The 25,587-nt window shown below is 53.8% G+C and overlaps 2 protein-coding genes across 5 annotated transcripts in view; both read right to left on the minus strand.

Moving 5' to 3' along the window:
- Positions 1-5,997, minus strand: part of VIL1 (villin 1) — a 33,329-nt gene extending 27,332 nt beyond the window's left edge. The window contains exons 1-3 of the mRNA XM_033230257.1: positions 5,917-5,997; positions 1,340-1,425; positions 849-923 (exon numbers count right to left, since the gene is read on the minus strand). Of these exons, the coding sequence (XP_033086148.1) occupies positions 849-923; positions 1,340-1,414 (150 nt within the window). The 5' untranslated portion in view covers positions 1,415-1,425; positions 5,917-5,997. The remainder of the gene's footprint in view (positions 1-848; positions 924-1,339; positions 1,426-5,916) is intronic.
- Positions 5,998-18,655: 12,658 nt separating this feature from the next.
- CTDSP1 (CTD small phosphatase 1) lies at positions 18,656-24,784 on the minus strand. 4 transcript variants are annotated; one of them, XM_033230272.1, is made up of 7 exons: positions 24,390-24,784; positions 22,868-23,016; positions 22,366-22,470; positions 22,176-22,232; positions 21,451-21,543; positions 21,162-21,347; positions 18,656-20,281 (listed from the first exon to the last, which is right to left on the minus strand). In XM_033230272.1, exons 1-7 carry the CDS (start codon positions 24,454-24,456, stop codon positions 20,153-20,155), a joined length of 786 nt encoding a protein of 261 aa, XP_033086163.1. In that variant the 5' UTR covers positions 24,457-24,784; the 3' UTR covers positions 18,656-20,152. The 4 variants fall into 4 exon arrangements, with proteins under 4 accessions (XP_033086163.1, XP_033086165.1, XP_033086162.1 ...); XM_033230274.1 differs by having other exon boundaries at positions 22,366-22,467; positions 24,390-24,780; XM_033230271.1 differs by lacking the exon at positions 24,390-24,784 and having other exon boundaries at positions 22,366-22,467; positions 22,868-23,217.
- Between the last annotated feature and the right edge of the window lie 803 nt (positions 24,785-25,587).

Below are 25,587 nucleotides of genomic sequence, written 5' to 3' on the forward strand. Positions count from 1 at the left end.
CCAGCTACTTGGGAGGCTGAGACACGAGAATCACTTGAACCCGGGAGGCAGAGGTTGCAGTGAACCAAGATCGTGCCACTGCACTCCAGCCTGGGCGACAGAGCGAGACTATCTCAAAAAATAATAATAATAAATACATAAAATAAAAATTTTAAATGAGTCAATATAAAGAAAAAAATACAAATGTCTTAATAGTACAGGTGGTACCAGGGTGTGGTGAAAATCAAGGTGATATGAAGATGACTACGAGGCTGGGCATGGTGGCTCATGCCTGTAATCCCAGTATTTTGGGAGGCGGAAGCAGGTGGATCACCTGAAGTCAGGAGTTTGAGACCAGCCTAGGTGAAACCCCATCTCTGCTAAAAAATACAAAAAAATTAGCTGATTGTGGTGGCATATGCCTGTAGTCCAAGCTACTCTCAAGGCTAAGGCAGGAGAATCGCTTGAATCTGGGAAGTGGAGGTTGCAGTGAGGCAAGTTCGCACCACTGCACTCCAACCTGGGCAACAGAGTGAGTCTCCATCTGAAACAAATTTTAAAGAAGGAAGATGACTATGGATTTTGGAAATGTGGACTCAAGTTAGGGTGATATGGCAATAATGCAGAAGTTTCCCCAAGAATGTGAATCCACAGAAATTGGCCTTAGCTGGGAGCTCAGTGGATCAAGGGCAGCAAGAGCCTTTGACCTCTGTAAAGCCACCACAAGGTGGGGCACTTGGGCATACCCAGTAAATTCTGTCTTGGGGTGAAGCCAGGCCAGCTCTCCCCATGGTCCCCGGCCTGTTTCCTCCCTGACACCACAGTGGGTTTTGCTGTCTGCTTAGCCTCCTCCTCTGCCCCTGACTCACAGCCAGGATAATGTAGCAGTCACCATCGAAGAAGCTCCCAAAGGTGCTGGAAGGAACAGGCACCATCTGCATGGCCTAAGGAGAGAAAAGGGGTCAGAGGGGCTGCCCTGGACCACCAGGACCCCTAGGCCTGGGAGGAGGAGGGCCCAGGGGAGGAGGCATCGGAAAAAAGAGCCGGGCCCAGGAATGAAAGGAGAGAAAAGGAAGAGAGAAGGAAACTGTGTGAAGGGCGGGAGAAGGAAAATCAATGGTGGGAAAGGAAGGGACGAGTGAGGAAGAGGAAGTGGAGAGGAAGGTTGAGAGACAGAGGGAGAAGAAATGGAGAAAGGGAAAGGGAGACCAGCCGGGGTATGGATGATGCGGGAGGTGAGGGGCTGAGCTTTCGGGGGCTGCAGGGCAGGAGCAGAGGAAACTAAGAGAAATCCCAGGCCTCTGCCTTGCCTCCCTCCACCCCAGGCCTGCGAGGCCCCCATGCCCAGACAGGGCCTCACCTCGATCCTCCATATCTGCAGCCCCGGGGTGGTGATGTTGAGAGAGCCTTTGACTTGGGCGCTCAGCTTGGTCATGGTGAGTGAGCCTAGGGGAGAAGGCATTGGGAGCAGGGGCACCCTGAGTTCAGATGCTGCCCTTCCAGTCTGCCCCTAGAGAACTCCCAACAGTGCCAGGAAGTCGCAGGCTCAGGGGCCTGGGGGAGAATAGAGGGTTACTCCCCACTCAGTGACCATTTCTGCTTGTTTAGTACCGAATCCGCAGTGTCTAGCACAGTGACTTTGCTCGATAAAGGAAGAGATGGGGAGGGAAGGAGTGAGGGATGGATGAATGAATGAATGAATGGATGAACAGAGTGAACTCTCCCACTGTGAACCACTCTCTGCCCGCTAAACTGGAAGGAACGCCCCTCCCCAAGCTTTTCTCCTCACGTCAGCCCTTTCTCCTTTTTTTTTTTCGTATTTTTTTTTTGTATTTTTTAGTAGAGACGGGGTTTCACCGTGTTAGCCAGGATGGTCTCAATCTCCTGACCTCGTGATCCGCCCGTCTCGGCCTCCCAAAGTGCTGGGATTACAGGCTTGAGCCACCGTGCCCGGCCTTTTTTTTTTTTTTTTTTCCTTTTCTTTTCTTTTTGAGATGGAGTCCTGCTCTGTCGCACAGGCTGGAGTGCAGTATTGTGATCTCAGCTCACTGCAACCTCTGCCTCCCAGGTTCAAGTGATTCTCCTGCCTCAGCCTCCTGCATAGCTGGGATTACAGGCATGAGCCACCACGCCTGGCTAATTTTGTATTTTTAATAGAGACGGGGTTTCCCCATGTCGGCCAGGCTAGTCTCAAATTCCTGACCTCAGGTGATCCACCTGTCACAGCCTCCCAAAGTGCTGGGATTACAGGCGTGAGCCACCGTGCCCGACCAACCCTTTCTGCTTGGACCTGTAGCTGTGTCCACTCCAGCTGCTCATGAGCCTCACCTGGGGAGCTTCTGAACGTGCTGATGCTCCAGGCTCTGGCAGCATCCCTGGGGATTCTGATTTAATTAGGCCAGGGTGGGGCTGGGCATGGCTGCTTTATTTTCTGCCTTTTGGGAGGTGGAGCATGGGTGCTTTTAAAACTCTCCAGTGATTCTGATATGAGCCAGGGGGGACAGCCACTTGTGCCCAGTTATTCTCCTCCCTAGTTTTAAGGCTTCTCCTCACCAGGCCAGAGGCCACCCCGATCTCCATGGAGCCTATCACCCAGCCTGGCAGGGAGCTGCCCTCCGTGAATGCTCCTTGAACTGATTAATGAATGAAAGGGCATGTGGCCGACAAGTCAGGCCTCCACTCGCTGACAGCCTGAAATCTCACTATCTAATCTCTCCTTGCACCTTGACTTTGAGTCACCTCTTAGTGACTTGGCCTTTTAGTACTTAGAAACTCCCTTTTCTGAGCCCTGAGGGATGGCTGCTGCTTCCCTGGCATTCTAGAGTTTGAGGTAAGGCCCTGCCCAATCTCTTGATCAGTGCCTCCTCTGGCTGATCATAAGCAGCTTGCTGTGTATCTGTAGGAGCCCCTTGGGCTTGGGTCCCATCTGATGGCCTGTTGGCTATGGCCTTCTCCATCAGGCAACCATGATCTCCTCCATCAGGTATTTTTCAACCCACCAAGTCCCCAGGGCTCCCAGGATTTCTGGTCCAGCAGAACCAAGCTGGGTATAAAGGAGGAGACCGTTTTCTGTTTCATTTCTATCATCACCTTTGTCTCTGTCCCCTCCTTTTATCTATCTATCTATCTATCTATCTATCTATCTATCTATCTATCTATCTTTTTGAGACGGAGTGTCACTCTTGTTGCCCAGGCTGGAGTGCAGGGGCGCTATCTCGGCTCACTGCAACCTCTGCCTTCCGGGTTCAAGTGATTCTTCTGCCTCAGCCTCCCGAGTAGCTGGGATTACAGACGCAAGCCACCAAGCCCAGCTAATTTTTGTATTTTTAGTAGAGACAGGGCTTCACCATGTTGGCCAGGCTGGTCTTGAACTCCTGACCTCAGGTGATCCACCCACCTCAGCCTCATAAAGTGCTGGGATTACACACGTGAGCCACCTTGCCCGGCCCCGTCCCCCTTTTTCTTTGACACTCACTAGCTGTATGAACGTGGACTTCCCTTCTTCATCTGTGAGCTGAGGGAGTCAACTTAGGGGGTCAAATAAATTGATGATCTCTAAAGTCTCACCCAGGGACATGCTGATTCCAGGGGTAACTGGCAGCAAGAGAAATAGAGGGTGGACATGAGGAGGCACTTCTTGCTCATCAGAGGGGGGATTCAGGGCAGCAGGGACTTGAAAAAACCAGTGCTCCCCCTCCCCAGAGAGAAATCAGGATTGGCCAGCCCCCACAGGCCAAAGGTGGGCAAGGGGACTCAGGAGTGGCAGCTCTGAGACGTGGCTACCCTACTTGGTGTATACCCTCCAGCTGCTCCTGCCCTGTACCCATGGTTGGTCAGAGCAGATGCCCCTCCTCCACCCCTTGGTAGGGCCTCCTCCTCACTTCTCCTGTCTTCCCTGAACTGCCAGGAAGACCAGGGCCCCTCACTTCCCCCAACCCTGCCACCATGGGCCCTTGTTTGGATTTGAGTTATCTCTTCCTTCAGCCTGAATTCACTGGCTTCCTCAACTCCTGATACTTTCCCTTCTGTGTCCCCAGACCAGGGAAGGGCACCGTCACCCCAAGACCTCAACATCAGCCATCTGTGCAGCATCCTGGACTCCTTTCGCTTCTGCCCTTCTGTCCACCTAAACTCCCTTGAGTCTCCCCACTACACACAGCCCCCGGCCCCTCTCTGCTGGCACTCTGCCCTCTAGAAATGCCACGCTGCCGGCGGGCCCCACCCCATGCTGCCTCTCACCCCACGCCTGCTCGCACTGCTCCCACATGGAACGTTCTCCCCACCTTTCCCATACTAACATGCTCTTCTAGACTCAAGTTAGATCTCATTTCTTCCAAGAGACCTTCCCAGAATCCTCAGGCTGGACAAGGAGCCCCTCGGCATACTGGACTGTCCCCTCTCTTGACCCCCTGACCACATGGTGATGAAAGAACCTGTTCGTAAGTTTGAGGTCCCTGAGCTCCAAAACGTAGATATGTTTGTCTTTGTAGCCCCCAGCTCCTAGCACATAGTAGATGCTCAACAAATACTCATGATGTTGAAAGGCTGAACTGTGGGATGGAAGGAGGACCCTCCCAGGGCGTTGGAGGGGTTTGGGCTCCTACTCTCTGCAGGCCATCTTGTGTTTCTTTCTTTTTTTTCTTTTTTTTTTTTTTGAGACAGAATCTCACTCTGTTGCCCAGGCTGGAGTGCAATGGTGCGATCCTGGCTCACTGTTATCTCTGCCTCTGGGTTCAAGTGATTTTCGTGCCTCAGCCTCCTGGGTAGCTGGGACTATAGTTGTGCTCCACGACACCTGGCTAATTATGTATTTTTAGTAGAAACGGGGTTTCGCTGTGTTGGTCAGGCTGGTCTTGAACTCCTGACCTCAAGTGATCCACCCACCTCAGCCTCCCAAAGTGCTGGGATTCCAGGCATGAGCCGCTGCGCCCAGCCCACCTTGACTTTCTTATCTGAGCCCTGTTGTACTCGAGGTGCGGCTCTGTTGTATGTGGGGTGCTGCCATGGCCCCTAGTTCCCAGTGGTGCAGCTCTGAGCTAGACAGGAATGTGGTGGGGCAGTGGAGGCAAAGTCCCAACCCTCAGACAAAAGACATCCTCCTGCTTCCCAGGCTTGTGATAGCAGAGGGAATAGACGCCCACCCAGACCCTCCAGCCCAAAGGCTCTGCCCTTCAGTGGCCTGCAGGAGGCCCCAGCAGATGATGTCCTGAGAAGACAGTAGCCAGTGTGTCCTCAGAGCCTGGTCTGCACCTGGTCCCCATCCCTAGTTCTGCTAAATGGGCCCACAGTGGCTGGGGAGGCTAATGGGGCAGCTCCAGGTAGAGGGGAGATGGGGCAGAGGTGCATGCTCGGGTGTCCCGGTATGGCCCAGGACCTAAGGCCCTGCCACCTCCAGCCCCTTGCCTCTGCCTTTGCCTCTGTCTTTGCCCATTCAACTCCTCGTGGCTGTTGCTCATATGCTAGGAGCGAGGAGGCAGGGCCCTGAGGTCCCAGGAGTGTCAGAGGAATGGTGACACAAAGGATAAAACACTCCAGATGAAGAAGAAATGGGCAAAGAGATGAGCTGGTGGGGAGGGGGCTCGGGGAGTGAGGTCAGAGAGACTAACTAGTCCCGGTCTGCCCAGGACTGTCCTGGTTTTAACTCTAGAAGTTCCAGGGCAATTGGGATGGTGACACCCAAAGTGGGATGGGGCTAGCCACAGGTAGGAGACTGAGAGAGCCATTGCCTGGGGCAGGGCCAGCAAAAGTCTCTCCCTGGAGGCCCAGGACAGACACGCGGGGCTCCCAGCACTTCTCACACTATCCAGAGTGCCAAGCCTCCCTCTCGAGCCCATACCAAGGTGCTCCAGGAGGCCCCAAGTTGCCTGAGAAAAGCAGAGGACCCCCATCCCCTCACACCATCTAAGGTCTCCATGTGTTCCCACCAGGTTACCTTACCTGTCTTGGGGAGGCAGCTGCCACCTGGGAGATCTCAGGGAATTGTGGCAAGCTGGCTGCAGAAGAGCGACCTTTGTCCCCACCCACACCCCCTAGGAACTGCCTTCACCATATAAGGGAAGATAGGGCCCCAGAGAGGTGAGGGGGTGGGGAGGCAGGTGCTGCCAGGTCCCTGGAGCCCAGAGCCCTTGACAGCCTGACAACAAGAGCTGATGTGCCCCACCCTTGGCTTTTTTTTTTTTTTAAGCCTCACTCTGTCATCAGGCTGGAGTGCAGTGGTGTGAACTCGACTCACTGCAACCTCTGCCTCCCAAGTCCAGGTGATTCTCCTGCCTCAGCTTCCCAAGTAACTGGGACTACAGACATGTGCCACCATGCCCGGTTAATTTTTGTATATTTAGCAGACAGGGTTTCACCATGCTGGCCAGGCTGGTCTTGAACTCCTGACCTCAAATGATCCAGCTGCCTCGACCTCCCAAAGTACTGGGATTACAGGTGTGAGCCACTGCGCCCAGCCCCTCCCTTGGCTTCTGAGTGAACAAGGGATGGGGTGCTTTTCTGCCCAGGGCCCAGGACCTCACCACAGGCAGACAGCACTGTCCAGGCAAGGTCAGCGGCGCCTGAACTTTCCCCCTACCAACCAAGAGAAGGAGGCTCAGCTGTCCTCCCACCTTCCCTGGGGTGAATGGTTCACGGGGAAGGAGAGGCAGGACCCTGGGGTTCCAGAAGCCCCAAACCCAGGGATGCAGGGGCTCATACTCAGGGCCCCTCCAGAACAGATGGGAGGTCTCTTAGAGGTCTCTTCTCAGCATGACCCTCACTTAGCAAGTGCCCCCGTCAGCACAACTGCTCTTCCTTTCCACCCCCAGGGGCACTGGCTCCACCTGGAGTGTTTTTTTTTGTTTTGTTTTTTTGTTTTTGTTTTTGTTTTTCTGAGATGGAGTCTCTCTCTGTCACCCAGGCTGAAGTGCAGTGGCATGATCTCGTCTTACTGCATCCTCCGCCTCCCGGGTTCAAGCGATTCTCCCAGCTCAGCCTCCCGAGTAGCTGGGATTACAGCCACCCACCACCACACCTGGCTAATTTTTGTATTTTTAGTAGAGACGCGGTTTCACCACGTTGGCCAGGCTGGTCTTGAACTCCTGACCTCGTGATCCGCCCACCTTGGCCTCCCAAAGTGCTGGGGTTACAGGCGTGAGCCACTGCACCCTGCCCACCTAGAGTTTTTATGAGATGCCATAAAACAGTGCCTTTGAACTCTGTTCTGCTACCCTCTCCCAGAAGCCAAGGTTTCCATGTCTGATCCCTGACCCTAGGGGATCCATCTCACTCAGGCAGGAAAGGAGTGCAGCCATCTCTGGCATGGGTCTCGCTGAGAAACCAGCTTCACACGCAAACTTAGCACCTTGGGCAGCTGCCTCCCAAACTTCAGAAATTCTCCTATCACCTGTGAAGTCTGGTATTTAGGAAGGTGACATGAAGTTGGCTGAGTGAGGGCAGCCCCTCCTTCTGATCACAGCCTCCCAAGAGTTCTGGAGACCAAATGTACAGTAGTCCCCCGTTATCCAACGGGGGATACATTCCAGGACCCACAGTGGATGCCTTAAAATCTCAGATTGTATTGAACCCGGCTGCCATCAGCTGGAGCATGTTTCTGTTCGTGTCTTCCACCCACAAACTGAAGCCTTTTCTATTTTCACTAAACGCTTATCCTGCACTGTGGCCACACTTTTGCAGTTTGAGGTACAACAGCAAAATTAACACAAATTTCTGTTTCCTTCTTCACAATTTCATGAACAGAAGATGCATTCTTATCAAAGATCTTAGCAACCTCAGCATATGATGATTTTTTTTCTTTCCTTATTGAGAACTATTACCTTTTCATTTAAAGGAAACATTTTATGGCTTCTTTTTGGCACACCCAAATTGCTAGCATCACTACTCTTGCATTATTTAGTAAAATAAGGGTTACTTCGGGCAGAAGGTTGTTTTTATTTTTGTTTTTTGGAGATGAAGTCTCGCTGTCTCACCCAGGCTGAAGTTCAATGGCACGATCTTGGCTCACTGCAACCTCTGCCTCCTAGGTTCAAGCAGTTCTCCCATCTCAGCTTCCCAAGTAGCTGGACTACAGGTGCGTACCACCATACCCAGCTAATTTTTCCTGTATTTTTATCAGAGACAAGGTCTCACCATGTTGGCCAGGCTGGTCTCAAACTCCTATCAAGTGATCCACCCGCCTAGGCCTCCCAAAGTGCTGGGAGTACAGGTGTTAGCCACCGCGCCCAGACCAATAAAGGTTACTTTGAACACAAGCCCTGCAATGCCATGACAGTGGATCTGATAGCTGAGACGGCTGCTAAATACCCGTCAGGGAGCTTGTAGCATGTGGAGGTACTGGACAAAGGGAAGACTCACATTTCGGGTGGGATGGAGTGGGGCAGTGGGAGATCCCATCATGTCCTGAGAATACTGTGCAATTTAAAACTTATGAATGGTTTATTTCTGGAATTTTCCGTGTAGTATTTTCAGACCATGGTTGACTATGAGGTACCTGAATTGGTGGATAAAGGGAGACTGCTGTGTTTGTACACAGGTGGGGCATGTGTGTAGTATATATGTGTGCACATGCTCATGAGTTGTCTGGAAAGAGGAGTAAACACTAGAGGTGCTATTTTGTTTCTTTTAAAAAAAAAAAAAATTGCTGGATGTGGTGGTGCACACCTGTAATCTCTGCTACTAGGGAGGCTGAAGCACAATAATCGCTTGAACCTGGGAGGCAGAGGTTGCAGTGAACTGAGATTGTGCCACTGCCCTCCAGCCTGGGTGACGAAGTGAGGCTGTGTCTCAAAAAATATATACATATGGCCGGGCGCGGTGGCTCAAGCCTGTAATCCCAGCACTTTGGGAGGCCGAGACGGGCGGATCACGAGGTCAGGAGATCGAGGCCATCCTGGCTAACACGGTGAAACCCCGTCTCTACTAAAAAATACAAAAATCTAGCCGGGTGAGGTGGCGGGTGCCTGTAGTCCCAGCTACTCCGGAGGCTGAGGCAGGAGAATGGCGGGAACCCGGGAGGCGGAGCTTGCAGTGAGCTGAGATCCAGCCACTGCACTCCAGCCCTGGCGACAGAGCGAGACTCCGTCTCAAAAAAAAAAAAAAAAAAAAAAAAAATATATATATATATATACACACACACACACACACATACATATATAAATATAAAAATAAAAATATATAATCCTGCCTTCTATGTCACAGGTTATGAAAAAGAAAAAATAACACTTTTTTGTGAATAAAAAGGAGTATATATATATGTGTGTGTGTGTGTGTATATATATAGAGAGAGAGAGATACACTCGATTACAAGGACAAGAAAAACTCACCTATATTTTCATTACAGAGATATTCTCCAGATAAATCACTGTCACTGAATTGTTCTGGGATATTTCTTTCAAGTCATTATCCAGCACAGGTATCTACCTGTCTGCATGTGTGTATTTATTTATTTATTGAGATGGAGTCGCACCCTGTCACCCAGGCTGGAGTGCAGTGGCACAATCGCGGCTCACTGCAATCTCTGCCTCCCGGGTTCAAGTGATTATCCTGCCCAAGTATCTGGGATTACAGGTGTCCACACCATACCAGCTAATTTTTGTATTTTTAGTAGAGACTGGGTTTCACTATGTTAGCCGGGCTGGTCTCTCAACTCCTGATCTCAAGTGATCCGCCTGCCTTGGCCTCCCAATGTGCTGGGATTACAGGCATGAGCCACCACGCCCGGTCCTTTTTTAATTTTTTCTGAGATAGAGTCTCTCTCTGTTACCCAGGCTGGAGTGCAGTGGCATGACCTCGGCTCACTGCAACCTCTGCCTCCTGAGTTCAAGTGATTATCCTGCCTCAGCCTCCCAAGTAGCTGGGATTACAGGTGCCCGCCATGATGCCCAGCTAATTTTTGTATTTTTTAATAGAGATGGGGTTTCGCCATGTTGGCCAGGCTGATCTCGAACCCCTGACCTCAGGTGATCCACCTGACTCAGCCTCCCAAAGTGCTGGGATTATAAGTGTGAGCTACCATGCCTGGCCTGTGAGCATGTATTTTTAACTGTCATATGATATATTTTATTTTGCAATTTCTTTTTTTTTTTGGAGACAGAGTCTTGCTGTGGCGCCCAGCCTGGAGTGCACTGGTGTGATTATGGCTCACTGCAGCCTCGACCTCAATGATCCAGGACTCAATGATCCTCCCACCTCAGAAGTAGCTGGGACCACAGGCACACATCACCACATCTGGCTAATTTTTGTTGTTGTTGTTTGATAGAGATGGAGTTTCCACCATGTTGCCCAGGCTGTTCTCAAACTCCTGGGCCCAAGCAATCCACCTGCGTTGGCCTCCCAAAGTCCTGGGATTACAGGTATAAGCCACTGCACCCAGCAACTTTCTTTTCAGTTGTTTTATAGTAATTCATTAGACAGCACAGTTTATGTAACCAATACCTCATTGTAGGACTTCCAAATTAAATCCAATTATTTGATACTACAAAGAATGCTGTGGTAAATATTCCCATTTCCAAATATTTGCCATTAGATTACATCCACTATCTCTTTGGGATAGTTTTTAAAAAGTGAGGCCGGGCACGGTGGCTCATGCCTGTAATCGCAGCACTCTGGGAGGCCAAGGCCGGCAGATCATGAGGTCAGGAGATCGAGACCATCCTGGCTAACATGTGAAACCCTGTCTCTACTAAAAAATACAAAAAAAAAAAAAAAAAAAATAGCCGGGTGTGGTGGTGGGTGCCTGTAGTTCCTGCTACTCGGGAGGCTGAAGCAGGAGAATGGCATGAACCCGGGGGCTGGAGGTTGCAGTGAGCTGAGATCACGCCACTGCACTCCAGTCTGGGCAACAGAGCAAGACTCTGTCTCAAAAAAAAAAAAAAAGGTGAGATTGTTGAGTCAAAGACGTGAATAGGAAAACTGCCTTCCAGAAAAGCTGCATGAATGGATAGTCCCACCTGCAATACATAAGTGGCTGAGTCTCCATCTCTCCCCAGTGCTCTGTTACAGTATCGACGAAGCTCTCTATCAGTTTGATTGACAAAAAAGAAAACAGTCATTGTGTTGATTTATGTTTTTTTGATTACCAGTGAGAGAGACCATTTTAAAAGATATTTATTAGCTATATCTCCCCTCATTAGCTTTTAATTAATTTGTTGGTATTGTTTATATAGTTAATGTCTTAAGACTGGTAATTTGCCTACTATTTATGTGATACTTGTCTCTAGTTTCTTGTTTGCCTTTTAATTTAGCCAGGAGAATCGTTTGGTGAACATGTTCTTAAAAATTGTTTCCAATGTCTTTGTTATGATAAATGTCAAACATATAGAAAAGTGAAAATAATAGTACATAGACTCAAGCATTAACATTTATCATATTTTATTTATTTATTTTTTAAGACTGTATCTCACAGGCTGGAGTGCAGTGGTGTGATCTTGGCTCACTGCAGCCTCCGCCTCCCGGGTTCAAGCGATTTTCGTGCCTCAGCCTCTGCAATAGCTGAGATTATAGGCATGCACCACCATGCCCAGCTAGTTTTTGTATTTTCAGTAGAGACAGGGTTTCATCATGTTGGCCAGGCTGGTCTAGAACTCCTCACCTCAAGTGATCCGTCCACCTTGGCCTCCCAAAGTGCTGGGATTACAGGTGTGAGCCACTGCGCCCAGCCCATGTGCCCAGCCCATGCATTTCCTTTTATTGTTATATCTCTTCAATGTTTTTCTTTTGTCTACAGTATTTTTATTTTTTAAAATTTTATTTATTTATTTATTGATTGATTGATTGAGACGGAGTCTCACTCTGTTGCCAGGCTGGAGTGCAGTGATGTGGTATCGGTTCACTACAACCTCTGCCGCCCAGGTTCAAGCGATTCTCCTGCTTCAGCCTCCCTAGTAGCTGGGACTACAGGCACGCGCCATCACGCCCAGCTCATTTTTGTATTTTTAGCAGAGACAGTTTCACCATGTCGGCCAGGATGGTCTCGAACTCCTGACCTCAGGTGATCTGCCCGTCTCGGCCTCCCAAAGTGCTGGGATTACAGGCTTGAGCCACCACGCCCGGCCTTTTTACTTACCACTTTCTACTTCTTTTATAATAACTCATTTTTAAATAACTTTTCCTTCATCTTACAGTGAAGTATTAATTACTTTTTATTTTTGTTTTTCAGACAAGGTTTCACTCTGTTGTCCAAGCTGGAGTGCAGTGGTGCAATCAGGGCTCACTACAGCCTCGACCTCCTGGGTTCAAGGAATCCTCCCACCTCAGCCTCCAGAATAGCTGGGACCATAGGCTCTCACCACTACCTCCGGCTAATTTTTTTGTACTTTTTGTAGAGATGGGGTTTTGCCATGTTGCCCAGGCTGGAATGGAACTCCTGGGCTCAAGCAATCTGCCCACCTGGGCCTCCCAAAGTGCTGGGATTACAGGCAGGAGCCACGGCACCCGGCTTACTTTTTATGTCTATTACCCCTCCCTCCCTCCCCCCCGACCCCAGTGATTTACTCCCTGCTACACCCAAGAACCTGGTGCATAGTAGGCATGCAATGAATGTTTAAAGGAAAGAAATGGAAATGGAACTTATGATTTCTTTCTTTCTTTCTTTCTTTTGGGACAAAGTCTTACTCTGTCACTCAGGCTGGAGTGCAGTGGCGTGATGTCAGGTCACTGCAACTTCCACCTCCTGGGTTCGAGGGGTTCTCTTGCCTCAATTCCTAAGTAGCTGGGATTACAGACATGTGCCACAATGCCCAGCTAATGTTTGTATTTTTAGTAGAGATGGGGTTTCACCATGTTGGCCAGGCTGGTCTCAAACTCCCAACCTCAAGTGATCGGCCCACCTCGGCCTCCCAAAGTGCTGGGATTACAGGGGTGAGCCACTGTGCCTGGCGGAATTTATTATTTCTATCTTTGTTATTATATTTAGGAAGCTAAGTGAGTGTGTTTTAAATTTGAACTATTTTTATTATTTATTTATTTGTTTATTTTAAGACAGAGTCTCGCTCTGTTGCCCAGTATGGAGTGCAGTGGCATGATCTTGGCTCTGCTCCGTCTCCCAGGTTCAAGCCATTCTTCTTGCGATCCACCTGCCTCGGCCTCCCAAAGTGCTGGAATTACAGGTGGGAGCCACCATGCCCAGCCTGTTTTTAGTTTTAAAATTGAATAAGGTGGAGCACGGTGGCTCATGTCTGTAATCCCAGCACTTTGGGAGGCCAAGGCAGGCAGGTCACCTGAGGTCGGGAGTTTGAGACCAGCCTGGCCAACATAGTGAAACCCCGCCTCCACTAAAAATACAAAAAGTTAGCTGGGCTTGGTGTTAGGTGCCTGTAATCCCAGTACTCTGGAGGCTGAGGCAGGAGAATCACTTGAACACAGGACGCAGAAGTTGTAGTGAGCCAAGATCACACCACTACACTCCAGCCTGGGCAACAAGAGTGAAACTCTGTCTCAAAAATAAATAAATTAATTAATTAATTAAAATTTAATAAATGTACCTGGTAAAATAATTCAAATTACAAACAGAAATGTAACAAAATGTGTCTCTTATATATTAGATGAATCTCATTCCCCCAGCCTCACTCCCCAGGATTAGCCACAATTATCTTCTCAGAGTAAGTGAAAGTATATATTCATATTTGTGTCTATTTTTATATTTTGCCTTCATAGGAATACACCATCATTGTTATGAATCTTGCCTTGTTTCATTTAACAGTATCTCTTGGGGCCAGGTGCGGTGGCTCACGCCTGTAATCCCAGCACTTTGGGAGGCTGAGATGGGTGGATCACAAGGTCAGGAGATCGAGACCATCCTGGCTAACACAGTGAAACCCCGTCTCTACTAAAAATACAAAAAATTAGCCAGATGCGGTGGCGGGTGCCTGTAGTCCCAGCTACACGGGAGGCTGAGGCAGGAGAATGGCGTGAACCTGGGAGGCAGAGCTTGCAGTGAGCTGAGATTGCGCCACTGCACTCCAGCCTGGGTGAAAAAGTGAGACTCTGTCTCAAAAACAAAACAAAACAAAACAAAACAAAACAAAAAAAACAGTATCTCTTGGAGATCATTCTATATCAGCTTGTATAGTTCCTCCTCACAGTTTTCATGACTACATGGTATTCAATAATAAAATGTATTTAACCAGTCCTTTATTGGTGGACACTTAGATTATTTTAAGTGTTTTGCTGTTACAAATGATACAATGGGCTGAGCGCAGTGGCTCAAGACTAATCACCACACTTTAGGAGGCTGAGGTGGGTGGATCACTTGAGCCCAGGAGTTTGAGACCAGCCTGGGCAACATAGTGAGACCCAGTCTTGTTTTATTTTGTTCTGTTCTGTTCTGTTTTGTGACAGTGTTTCACTCTTGTCGCCCAGGCTGGAGTGCAATGGCAAGATCTTGGCTCACTGCAACCTCCACCACCCAGTTTCAAGCGATTCTCCTGCCTCAGCCTCCCGAAGTAGCTGGGATTACAGGTATGTGCCACCACGCTCGGCTAATTTTTTTTTTTTTTTTGTATTTAGGAGAGACAGGGTTTCACCATGTTAGTCAGACTGGTCTTGAACTCCTGACTTCAGGTGTTCCACCTGCCTCAGCCTCCCAAAGTGCTGGGATTACAGGCATGCGTCACTGCACCTGTACCTATTTTTTAAAAATAAAACAAATTTTTTAAAATGACACAATGGGGCCGGGCGCGGTGGCTCAAGCCTGTAATCCCAGCACTTTGGGAGGCCAAGGCGGGTGGATCACGAGGTCAGGAGATCGAGACCCTCCTGGCTAACACGGTGAAACCCCGTCTCTACTAAAAATACAAAAAACTAGCCGGGCGAGGTGGCGGGCGCCTGTAGTCCTAGCTACTCGGAGGCTGAGGCGGGAGAATGGCGGGAACCCGGGAGGCGAAGCTTGCAGTGAGCCAAGATCACGCCACTGCACTCCAGCCTGGGCGACAGAGCGAGACTCCTCCTCCAAAAAAAAAAAAAAAAAAAAAAAAATGACACAATGGGCCAGGCACAGTAGCGCATGCCTATAATCCCAGCATGTTGGGAGGCCAAGGCAGGTGGATTATGAGGTCAGGAGATCGAGACCATCCTGGTTAACATGGTGAAACCCCATCTCTACTAAAAATACAAAAAATAAGCCGGGCGCAGTGGTGGGCACCTGTAGTCCCAGCTACTCGGGAAGCTGAGGCAGGAGAATGACGTGAACCTGGGAGGCGGAGCTTGCAGTGAGCCGAGATGGTGCCATTGCACTCCAGCCTGGGTGACAGAGTGAGACTCCATCCAAAAAAAAAAAAAAGTTGTCCGCATGTTTAAAAATATTTTTGGGCTTGGCATGGTGGCTCACGCCTGTGATCCCAGCACTTTGGGAGGCCAAGGCGGGCGGATCACACGGTCAGGAGATCGAGACCATCCTGTGAATGGTGAAACCCTGTCTCTACTAAAAATACAATTAGCAGGGCATGGTGGCAGGTGCCTGTAGTCCTAGCTACTCAGGAGGCTGAGGCGGGAGAATGGCGTGAACCCGGGAGGCAGAGCTTGCAGTGAGCTGAGATCAAGCCACTGCACTGCAGCCTGGGCGACAGGGTAAGACTCTGTCTCAAAAAAAAAAAAAAAAAAATTTTGGCCAGGTGAGGTGGCTCACACCCATTATCCCAGTGCTTTGGGAGGCCAAGGCGGGTGGATCACAAGGTCAGGTTTGACTTTGAGACCAGCCTGGCCAACATGGTGAAACCCTGTCTCTACCAAAAATACAAAAAATTAGCCAGGTGTGATGGTGGACACTTGTAGTCCCAGCTACTCAGGAGGCTGAGGCAGGAGAATCGCTTGAACCCGTGTGGTGGAGGTTGCAGTGAACAGAGGTCACTGCTCTCCAGTCTGGGCGACAGAATGAGACTCTGTCTCAGAAGAAAAAACAAAAAACATATATATGTGTGTGTGTGTGTGTGTATATATATATATATATGGATATTCTCAAATCACTCTCCAAGGAGACTGCACCTGTTTACAGGCCTGTTTCCCTACATCCTCTGGAGTGATTGTGTGTGTGTGTATGTGTGTGTGTGTGTGTTACAAGCAAACAGGAATCTCTGCCCCACACCTGGCTCTAGTAGAGACGTTTTCACATCTGACATCTCCAAAGCCAGAAGATGTCACCTTCCTCCATCTCCTCCACTCCTGCCTCCAGGGCCAGCTAGCCACCTCTTTCTGCCAAGTTATCTCCTATGTCACATCCATCTCTCCTTCCTTTCCTCTTTTTTTTTTTTTTGAGACAGTCTTGCTCTGTCACCCAGGCTGGAGTACAGTGATGTGATCTCGGCTCACTGCAAACTCTGCCTCCCGGGTTCAAGTGATTCTCCTGCCTCAGCCTCCTGAGTAGCTGGGATTACACGCGCCTGTCACCATGCCCGGCTAATTTTTTTTTTTTTTTTTGTATTTTTAGTAGAGATGGGGTTTCGCCATTTTGCCCAGGCTGGTTTTGAACTCCTGAGCTCAGGCAATCTGCCCGCCTTGGCCTCCCAAAGTGTTGGGATTACAGGTGTGAGCCACCGCACCTGGCCCCTTCCTTTCCTCTTCATTCTGCCTCAGTTCAGGTCTTAATCCTCTATCTTTGGGACCATGCCTGTGGTCTCCCAAGAGTGTCTTGTATCCTTGTACGCCTAATTTAGCTTCCAACGTGCAGCTGCCAGGTTTCAGCACAGCTCACTCCTGCTCAGGGCTCCTCAAAGGCACCCTCTGCCTGCAAGAAAAAGGCTACTCCCAGCCAGGTGCGGTGGCTCACACCTGCAATCCCAAGACTTTCAGAGGTTGAGGTGAGAGGATCGCTTGAGCCTAGAAGTTGCAGACCAGCATGGACAAGATAGTAAGAACCCATCTCTACAAAATAATAATAAAAATTAGCCAGGCTTGGTGGTGCATGCCTGTAGTCCCAGATACTCCCACAGGCTGAAGTGGGAGGATGGCTTGAGCTCAGGAGGTCGAGGCTGCAGTGAGCCACGATCATGCCTTCGCACACCAGCCTGGGAGATAGAGATCTTGTCTCAAAAAAAAGAAAAAAAAAAAAAAGGCCACTCCCATGGTCTGGCCATAGATCTGCATAATCTACCCACTCCTGCATTCTGCGGCCTCATTTTCTCATTTCCAAACTCCTCTGAGCCTCGCTCCTGCAGGGAGTGTTTTCCAATCCTCCAGGGCTGCCCAAATAGGGCTAGGTGTCCTCTGTCCTCACTCGCCTTCCACGGTTCTCCCGTGCTGCATTTGCAGAATTGCAGTGATCATCTGTTCACGTTTCTTTCTCTCCACCCTACGGTGTGAGTTCCCTGAGAGCAGAGGCATAGCCTGGTCCTGGCACGGTGCCTGGCACACAGTACGCACCTGATACATGTGATTGACTTGAACTTCATGTGGTTAGAGTGTGTGTAGGTAGCTGGTGGTGGTGGGGAAGCCTCACTGTGGTCTCAAAATCTGGAACTCCTTTGCGTGTTTATCTGGCCTCTGCAATGCAAATCTGGGAGGATCAGTGTTTGCATGGAGAGCAGGAAGTAAGAGCAGGACCGGAGGATGAGGGCAGAGACCGGAGAGGACTGGGTATTTATCTAGCCAAGGGCTCTTGTGATCCAGCCCAGACCAAAACTGAGACTAGGGTAACTGCAGGTTTCTTCAGGTAAGTGCTTCTTGAATCTTTTCTACCAGAGAAAAGCAGTGGAAGGAGGACAAAGGACGGTTTCACACAGCGCTGACTCCCCCTCACACAGACTTGGGGATCGATCAGCGTCTGGGGCACCAAGAGGCAGTCTGGGGGCTGGATTCACGAGGTAAGGTGTTGAGCAGACGGGATAGGGAGGTGGAGCAGGGGCGCAGGCACCAACACTTGAGAGAGGCACTTCCCCCTTCTTCCCTGGGTGTGTGCAGTGGGGGCTCCAGAAACGCCCCACCCCCGGGAAAGGGGCGAGTGAGGCTGGCCCCATCTTTCCAGCCCCCGGCGAGCCAGCGTCCGCGGGGACAGGGAGGCCTCTAGCGGCCGGCGTGGGAAGCAGGCAAAGGCCGGCTGCGGAGGGCGGGAGGGCATTTCCTACCCGGGCCTGGGGCCGCGCGCTTTCGCAAAGGAAGTGCCTCCCGGACGCAGGGCGGGGCGGGAAGTGGGGGCGGGGGCGCGTCCAATGGCAGCTCAGAGGCCGCAAGGGGGCGGGGCGGGCCGAGCCCCGGCGCCGGCCCCACCCAGGCTGCCCCGCAGCGCCAGGCGCCGGAGGCCGCCGCACCCAGGCCAACAAGTTCTGCCGCTGGAGCCTCCACCCCGAGCCTCGCCCCGCTCCCCGCCTCTGCCTTCGGGGCCGCACAAGCCCCGCCCCTGCCGCTCCAGGGCAGAGGCCGCGCCCCCTTCCCCGCCGCATTCCAGGGCTGCCCCTCCCCAGGCTTTCGAATTTTGCTTTCCAGCTAGCAGTATCCCGTTGTGTGTCCAGGCGTTTAATTAGTCCTGCCAAAAGGGTACATCTCCATTTTGCAGACCACATCCCCGAGGCGGGGAGAGGTAGAACAACATAGCCTGGAGGCTCAAATTTGTGCTCTGACGCTGCCCATTCCCACCTGAAGTGTCGAGGGACGGGAAGCCCCTCCAGGTGTGCTGAAGTGGGGGTCCCACGGCAGGTGCAAGGCCCACACCCCACTTGCTTAAGTACCCCGCAATAACCACAGAAACAAGATGGGGGTCTGGCTTTCTCTTTAGTTCTCATTACACTGGGGCTCTGTCAAAGAGAAGGCACTTAAATGGGAAGGCCACCTGATGCAGGCCAACCATATTCGCTCCCCCACCCGCTCTGGGGGAAGGGGGCACAACGACATCGCCATTTGACACCCCCCTTGGCACTGGTATGTGGGTCCCCTTAACCGTTAGTCCCCGGGGAGAGCCCAAGGCCTTGACCTCTGGAATCGCCATGTTAGGAGGAGGGGCTTCAGAAACAAGAGTCGGAAGGCAGGATATCCTGGGAGCTGCCCCCAGCCAGCAGGGGGCTCTAGGGGATGGGTTGGCACAGGGGAGGGGGACAGCTTGGTCGGGCTCCCTGGAGATCCCCAAACCCCACAAAAAGTCCCACCTCCTACAGATCCCGCAAAGGCACCGGTGAAGTCAGGTGGGCGAGGAGGCACTGATGAGCTGGCGTAGAGACCACCCCACACACACTTAGCTGGTGTGCCTAGCAAAATGCTGGGCACAGAAGGTGCTCAAGAAATGCTTTTTTGAATGAATGAACGGAGCAAAGGGATGTGAGGGACAGAGGACAGGGCCTGGGGCCCCTTGGCCCAGCTTGTTCCATTCAGAAAATAGTTTAAAAAATGTAAAAATCCTTTCCCTCCCTCCCCCCAACGTCTGGGCCCAGGAAAGGGGCAAGGGAGGGGTGTCTCTACCCTGACCCTTCCCACTCTCCTTCCCCTAAAAATCTATATACACATGTACATATTTATATGGCACCACAAGGGGGGTCTTGCCTATGCCCCCACACTTAGAGCTGGGGGAGCCAAGCCCCAGGGCTGGTTAAGGCAAAAGTCTGAGGTCGTTGCTTGGATGCAGGGAGCAGCCCTTAGCTGTTGGCCCTGGAGAAGCTGTACTGTGGGGCCTGAAGGACAGACTCCTGCTGCCTTCCCCAGTGGTAACAGACCTTCTCCCCTCCCTCCAAGGCAGAGGCAGAGGTTGGTAGGGGCCCTCTCAGTCCCAAGAGAGGAAGTGGGGCAGGGGGAGGGGCTGGTTCTCCCCTCCCAGCCTAGAGCTGTGCCCCTGGAAAAGCTGGGCAGGGAAGAGGGGGCTCTATGCAAGGCACTTGATGTTCACCGTTCCCAGACTGGGGGTCCAAGGCAGGAACCCTGCCCCCAGGAAGCAGAACCGGAAGGGGCCAAGGGGCCCGATTTGGCAGCAGAGAAACATGGCAGCATGGACAGAGACAGAAGGGAGCAGCAGGCAGGGCCCCTCAGGTCCCCTGAGAATGGGGGAGGAGGTTCGAAGGCACTGACACGGGGCCTGGGGCTCACAGTCCTCAGTGTAGCCTGCTGCCCCTACACCGCCTGGTGGGGCTGGTGGGGGAGACACCCGCTTCCCCATGGCACTGAGTGTGGCGGTGGCCCGTGGGTTCTCCTAACAAAGGCCTGGGCAGTCTTCCTGGGAGGTGTGGGTGTCATTGGTCAGGGGCAGGTCCTGGCCCCATCACCCTCACTAGCTCCCTGGCCGTGGCTGCCTGAGCACTGAGTACACGTCGTCCACGCGGCTGAGTTGCTCGAAGAAGGGGAGGAGGTCGTGGAGCTCTGTGTCACTCATGTTGTCAAACCACGAGGCCACCGGTACCTGGGGAAGTGGGTGTAGGAAGGTGAGGGGGGCAGGTGGTCCTGAGTGCAGAATTTCCAGGCCAGCCCTATGTAGCTGCTACTCAGATCATGCGGTTTCTGAAAACCCCTCACCCACAGTGTTCAAACTTTTTTGACAGCAACCCCCAGAAAACACATTTACAAACGTAAACAATGCAAAAGCTTCACGATTCTTAACCTTATTTGTGCAAAGCACTCGGATACTTTTTTTTTTTTTGAGGCAGGGTCTTGCTCTGTTGCCCAGGCTGGAATTCAGTGGTGCAATCTTGGCTCACCACAGCCTCTGCCTCCAGGGCTCAAGTGATACGCCTACCTCAGCCTTCTGCATAGCTGGGACTCCAGGCATGCACCACCATGCCTGGCTAGTTTTTGTATTTTTTGTAGACATAAGGTTTCACCATGTTGCCGAGGCTGGTCTTCAACTGCTGGGCTCAGCTACCTGCTCACCTCAGCTTCCCAAAGTGCTGGGATTACAGGCATGAGCCACTGCACCCGACGGGATATTTTCTATTCGATTTCATTTTATTAAAATTCCTAATCAGGACCCACTAAATTAATTATGTAAGCCATCAGTAGATCACAACTGGCAGCTGGAGAAGTTGAAACTTTCCAAACTCGGCTGCCCTTTGGGGGCCCCTATGCATGGCAGACGCTCTGCTGTGTGTGAGGGGAAAGGACCGCATGGCTGCAGGGCAGGTAGACGAGGGTAGTGGGCAGCAGGCACAGGCAACTGAATGCAGGAAGGACTGGGAGGGCACCCACCCCCTAAATGGGAATCCGGGAGGCCAAGGTGGCCTGAATGGACTGACCCCTTCCTGGGCCTCAGCTCCTGTCCCAGTCCCAGTCCAGCCCGCACTCACGGCATTGTCCGGATGGAAGACGTAGGAGGCAGGCGAGTTGTCCAGGATGAGCACCCGCCGCAGGTCTCGGCCCAACCGGCTCAGGTCCTTCACATAATTCCCCCGGTGGAAGACGCAAGACTCTCGAAACAGCCGGGCCCGGAAGGCCCCCCATTTGTCCAGCAGGTCAGCTACTGGGTCTGCATACTGCGAGCAAGAGGTGGGTCATCCTGGGGCCCGCAGGTTCACTGGGCTGCATGTGGAGGTGGGTGGGAGAGTACGGTTGCCCCAGGACCCCTGTGAGGCTCACCTTGGCAAGGCTGGCGGTGAATAGCACACATTCAAAGAGCTCGCCCATTCGCTGCAGGAACTCATCCACATGAGGCCGCTTCAACACGTAGACCTGGGGGGCGGGCCAGTGAGGGGGCTGCGGGCCAGTGGGGCAGTGTGGGGGTGGCCAAGGGCTGGGAGGGCATGGGCCAGGGAGGCAGAGGCGCATAGGAAGGAGGCTGGGCCTGCAGGCTCCACTTGGCCAGCTACCCTGACCACTGCTGGGGAAACTGCCACACCACCCCCCCGCCCCAAAAAGAAATGATCAAAACTTCCACTCCACTGGCCAGTCCTACCTCATGAGGTCACTAATTCCCAGTCCCTTCCCCTGCCTCAGCCTAGTGTAGGAGTCCAGGGGCAGCCCTCTCACCCCAAGGCTGCAGGGCACCGGTCCCCGAGCCAAGTAATGGAGAACAGGCTGGACAGCACACAACCTATCCTGAATTACTTGAACTGGGTCCCGGGCAGGGTGGGGTGAGGGGACACAGCATGGGGGAGCCTAGAGGAGGAGCCCACTCTGCAGGCCTGGAGTCAGCACAAGCCCCTGAGGTTCTGTGTGACTTTGGGGCAAGTCTCACGCCCTCTCTGGGTCTCTGACATTCCACATGTATGCAATTCCCATCCGAGGTGCTCCGGATTGGTAGGAAGAACCTAGGGTCTGGGAGGCAGATGCCAAGCCCACCACTGCCTCTTCCTGGCCCTCACCTGGTGGACCACTCCATCAATCTCCACAGGGATGATGAAGTCCGCGTTGTTCACTGGCTGTGGGGGGAAAAGAGCTGCTGGAGTTAAGAGGAGGAGTTCTAGGCCGTGGGGCCCAGCACACACCTCCCTCCCAGGCCAGGGTGGGGGACCCCTCCAAGACCCAGGCTGAGGACCGTTGAGCAGGGCCTACCTTGAAGGAGCTGTGCACCAGGGTCTCGTCCAGGTCGATGACCACGCAGATCTTGTCTGAGTCCTGGGCCTTGGCCTCAGGGAGCAGGTATTGGACTGGGGTCTGCTATAGGGAAGGTGAGGCTGGCTGCGGTGCCTCTCTCCAGGCCCCATCCTTCCTCCCATGTAGGCTTCTCCCCCTAGCCCTCTCCAGAGGAACCCCAGGCCCAGGGGACAGATACTTCCCCCTTCCCAGCTTTGCCCCTGCCAGCTCTGGGGCTTGGGTAGGCCTCCGGGTTCTCTGAGACCTCTCTGAAAACCAAGGTAGAAAAAGCTTCCACTTATAAGGGAGAATTCAGTTTCCCCACAGCGGGCAGGGCCTGGCAGGGGAGGCTGCCACCCACCTGCTCTTCACCTTGCAGGTCTGCAAGTCCGTCCTGAAAAGCTCAGTTAGGAGCCCCTTCCCCTAAAGCCCTGAATACTTAGTCCAGGTGCTCCCGCGGCCCCACCTGGCCTGGACGCACCTTGGGGATGGCGCCATTCTCCTCCACAAGCAGGGGCGCCCCACTGTGGGCGGGCAGGGCCTCCCCGTCATCCCGGCAGACACAGCAGAAGAGTGAGTGGAGGATGCCCCGGCTTCGGGGCTTCTGGGAAGCTGCTGACTTCTGGTCACCTGAGGTAGGGAGGCCCAAGTTGGGGGCTCGGTGCACACTGGCCTGCAGAATCCTGCATGTGTGCCCAGGCATGAACCCCTGAGCCGGGAGGATCTTGCCGTGGCCCCTTCATCGAGGGAGACACAGGAAGGCGGATCCTGACTTTCTCTGAAATGCCCCTGTCAAGGCCCCACAATCTGCTCCAAGGCTCCTGCAGCTCCCTGACAAATACAGACCTATCAGATATTAAGGCGCCCACATAGGGAGTGCGTGGCCTGGAGAAGGGGGTCCTGGGGTGCTCTCTCCCTGCCTCTCACAGTCTCCATGACTGCTGATGATCAGCCCCACTGGGGTGCCTCCTGACCCCACCTTACCTGAGCACCCCTGCCCAGGACAGCCAGGGCCTGGGACCCAGGGCAGTCCGCCCCTGCCCTCCCTCCATCCTCTCCACCCCCATGGGTACAAAGTCCTCACTGCGGCTGGGCCCAGAGGCAGGGGTGCAGTCCTGCGGCCTAGGGCCAATGTCCAGTGGCCATCTGTTTGCCCCGCCCCGCCCAAACCTCCGACCTGGAGCCCAGGAGCGGCGGCCTGATGGACAGACACCCCCTCCCACCCCATCCCCCTTCAGCCCCCTGCAACTAGCCTTTCCATCTTGCCCTCAGCTCCAGGGCAGCCAGGCCCAGGCGAAGGTGGGCAGACCTGGGGGCAGCGTCCAGGTCCTGAGGTCCACACGGGGAAGAGGACGGGCAGACCCCCACCCCGGCCCAGCCACGCGCGAGGGGGGCGCAGCAGCTAGGCTTCGCGGGGTGGTGCGTGCCCACTAGGCGCACGACTCTCCCCGCGGGCGCCAAGCAACTCTTGGAAGTGCTGACCGTCCTCTCTGTGCCTCCGAGGGGCTCGGCGCTTCCACGCGTGACGCGAAGTTTGTGGGAACGTGGCTGTGTGTTGGCGGGAGATCCCTCCAAGCCTCCCTAGCCTGCTGTCACCTCGGCGCCCCCTCCCAAGACCCTACAGGACCGCAGCCAAGGGAGGGGGGTGGGGCGGAGTCTCAGCGGGTGGCCCTTAGGCACCCTCCTTAGCTCCCCCATCTCCCAGCCCCATTGGCGCCAATGGGGGGGGCACCCATGCACCACGCAATGCCAGCCAGAAAGCCCCCGAAGGAGTTCCTTCTCTACTCCTGCCTCAGTTTCCTCACCTCGAGCGGACGGGAGCGCCCCAAAGGCGCCAGGCCCCGCCCCGCGTCACTGAGCCTCCTTTGAGTTCAAACTCTCTCCCCGCTACCTTTCGGGCTGGGAGCTTCGGGCACGGCTGAGGCGGCCGCCCGGGGCGGCGGCGGCGGCTCCTCTCCTCCCACGGCGCCCCGGCTTCGGCCCCCTCCCCGCAGCCCCGGTACCTTTGCCCCGCAGCGGGCCCCGAGCCTCCTCCTTGCTGATCTGAGTAATGACGGCCGAGCTGTCCATGGGGCCGGGCGCGCTCCGCTCCGGCCGGACTCTGGCCCGGGCGCCCGGCTCCCCCCGGCTGGGGCCGGAATCGGGGCGCGGGGGGGAGGGGAGGGGTGGGAGGGAGGGATCCCCGCGAGCTTCGGAGGGGAGGGGAGCAGGTTCTAGGGGGGAGGGGGAGGGAGGGGGCGCGGAGGAAACTTTGTTACAACATGGAGTTTCCTCCCCGCGAGGCGGATGCAAACATGGAACCCAGGCGCCGTTTCAAGGCTCCCCCTTAAAAGGGCAACGGCTTCGGCGTGACCTGGACTCGGCTGCGGCTTTCGCCACTTCTGGGACCGACGCGGCTAGGCGGACTGGGAGGCGGGCCGGGCCGGGTTCCTGCCGCGCTCCAGGGGGCGTCGCCTCCCTTCCTGCCGCCCGCCGGCGGGTCTGAGCCTCTGCGGCTGCGTGGCAGGCTCGGCACCCGGCTCACCGTTCCAGGCCGCCGAGCGCCCTGGGCCAAGGCCCGCCCGCGCGAAGCGCCCACGCCGGGGAGTGCCCGAGTGCGGCGCGGCTCCACCTCTGCGTTTTCTGAGGACCCGGGACTAGAGGCTTCTTGGTTTCCTCACTGAGGACTTGGGGATAGCGCTACCTCATCTGTAAAATGGGTCTTCTCTCCTGTCTGGTGGTCGCAGAGGTCACTTCGCAAGGACGTCATGAGCCAGCGAAAGCTCTGCTGGCTTGAAACAGCTGTGCAAACCTCAGAATCACGGTCTTGAATAGGACGGTGGCCGCCCCCCGCAGCCCCTGGGCAAGGTTCCCCTGGTCTGTAGGGCGTGAAATTTCAACTCCCTGCCCTGGGAAGTCCCCTGCCGACCTCTCCCCACGGCCCCGCCCGGGGCCCCGCACGTCCACCCGCCGCGCACAGGCCACCACGCATTCCCGCCTGAAGAAGTTTTCGTATCCGCTGTTCTCTCCGCGTAGCCAAATTCCACCGACCTCGAGGAAATGCCACCTTCTCCAGGGGCCTTCCCCGATCCCCTCCCCTGCCCGCGTTCGCCGGCCGCCCTGTGATGACTGGGGGTGCGGTGGGGGTCACTGGACTCGCTGCCGATCCCAGGAGCCCAGCACGGCGCCGCACGCGGTGGGCCCAAAGCCCGACCGTGGGGA

This window comes from Trachypithecus francoisi, unplaced genomic scaffold, assembly GCF_009764315.1.
Source record: "Trachypithecus francoisi isolate TF-2019V2 unplaced genomic scaffold, Tfra_2.0 Lachesis_group13, whole genome shotgun sequence".
NCBI lineage: Eukaryota > Metazoa > Chordata > Mammalia > Primates > Cercopithecidae > Trachypithecus > Trachypithecus francoisi.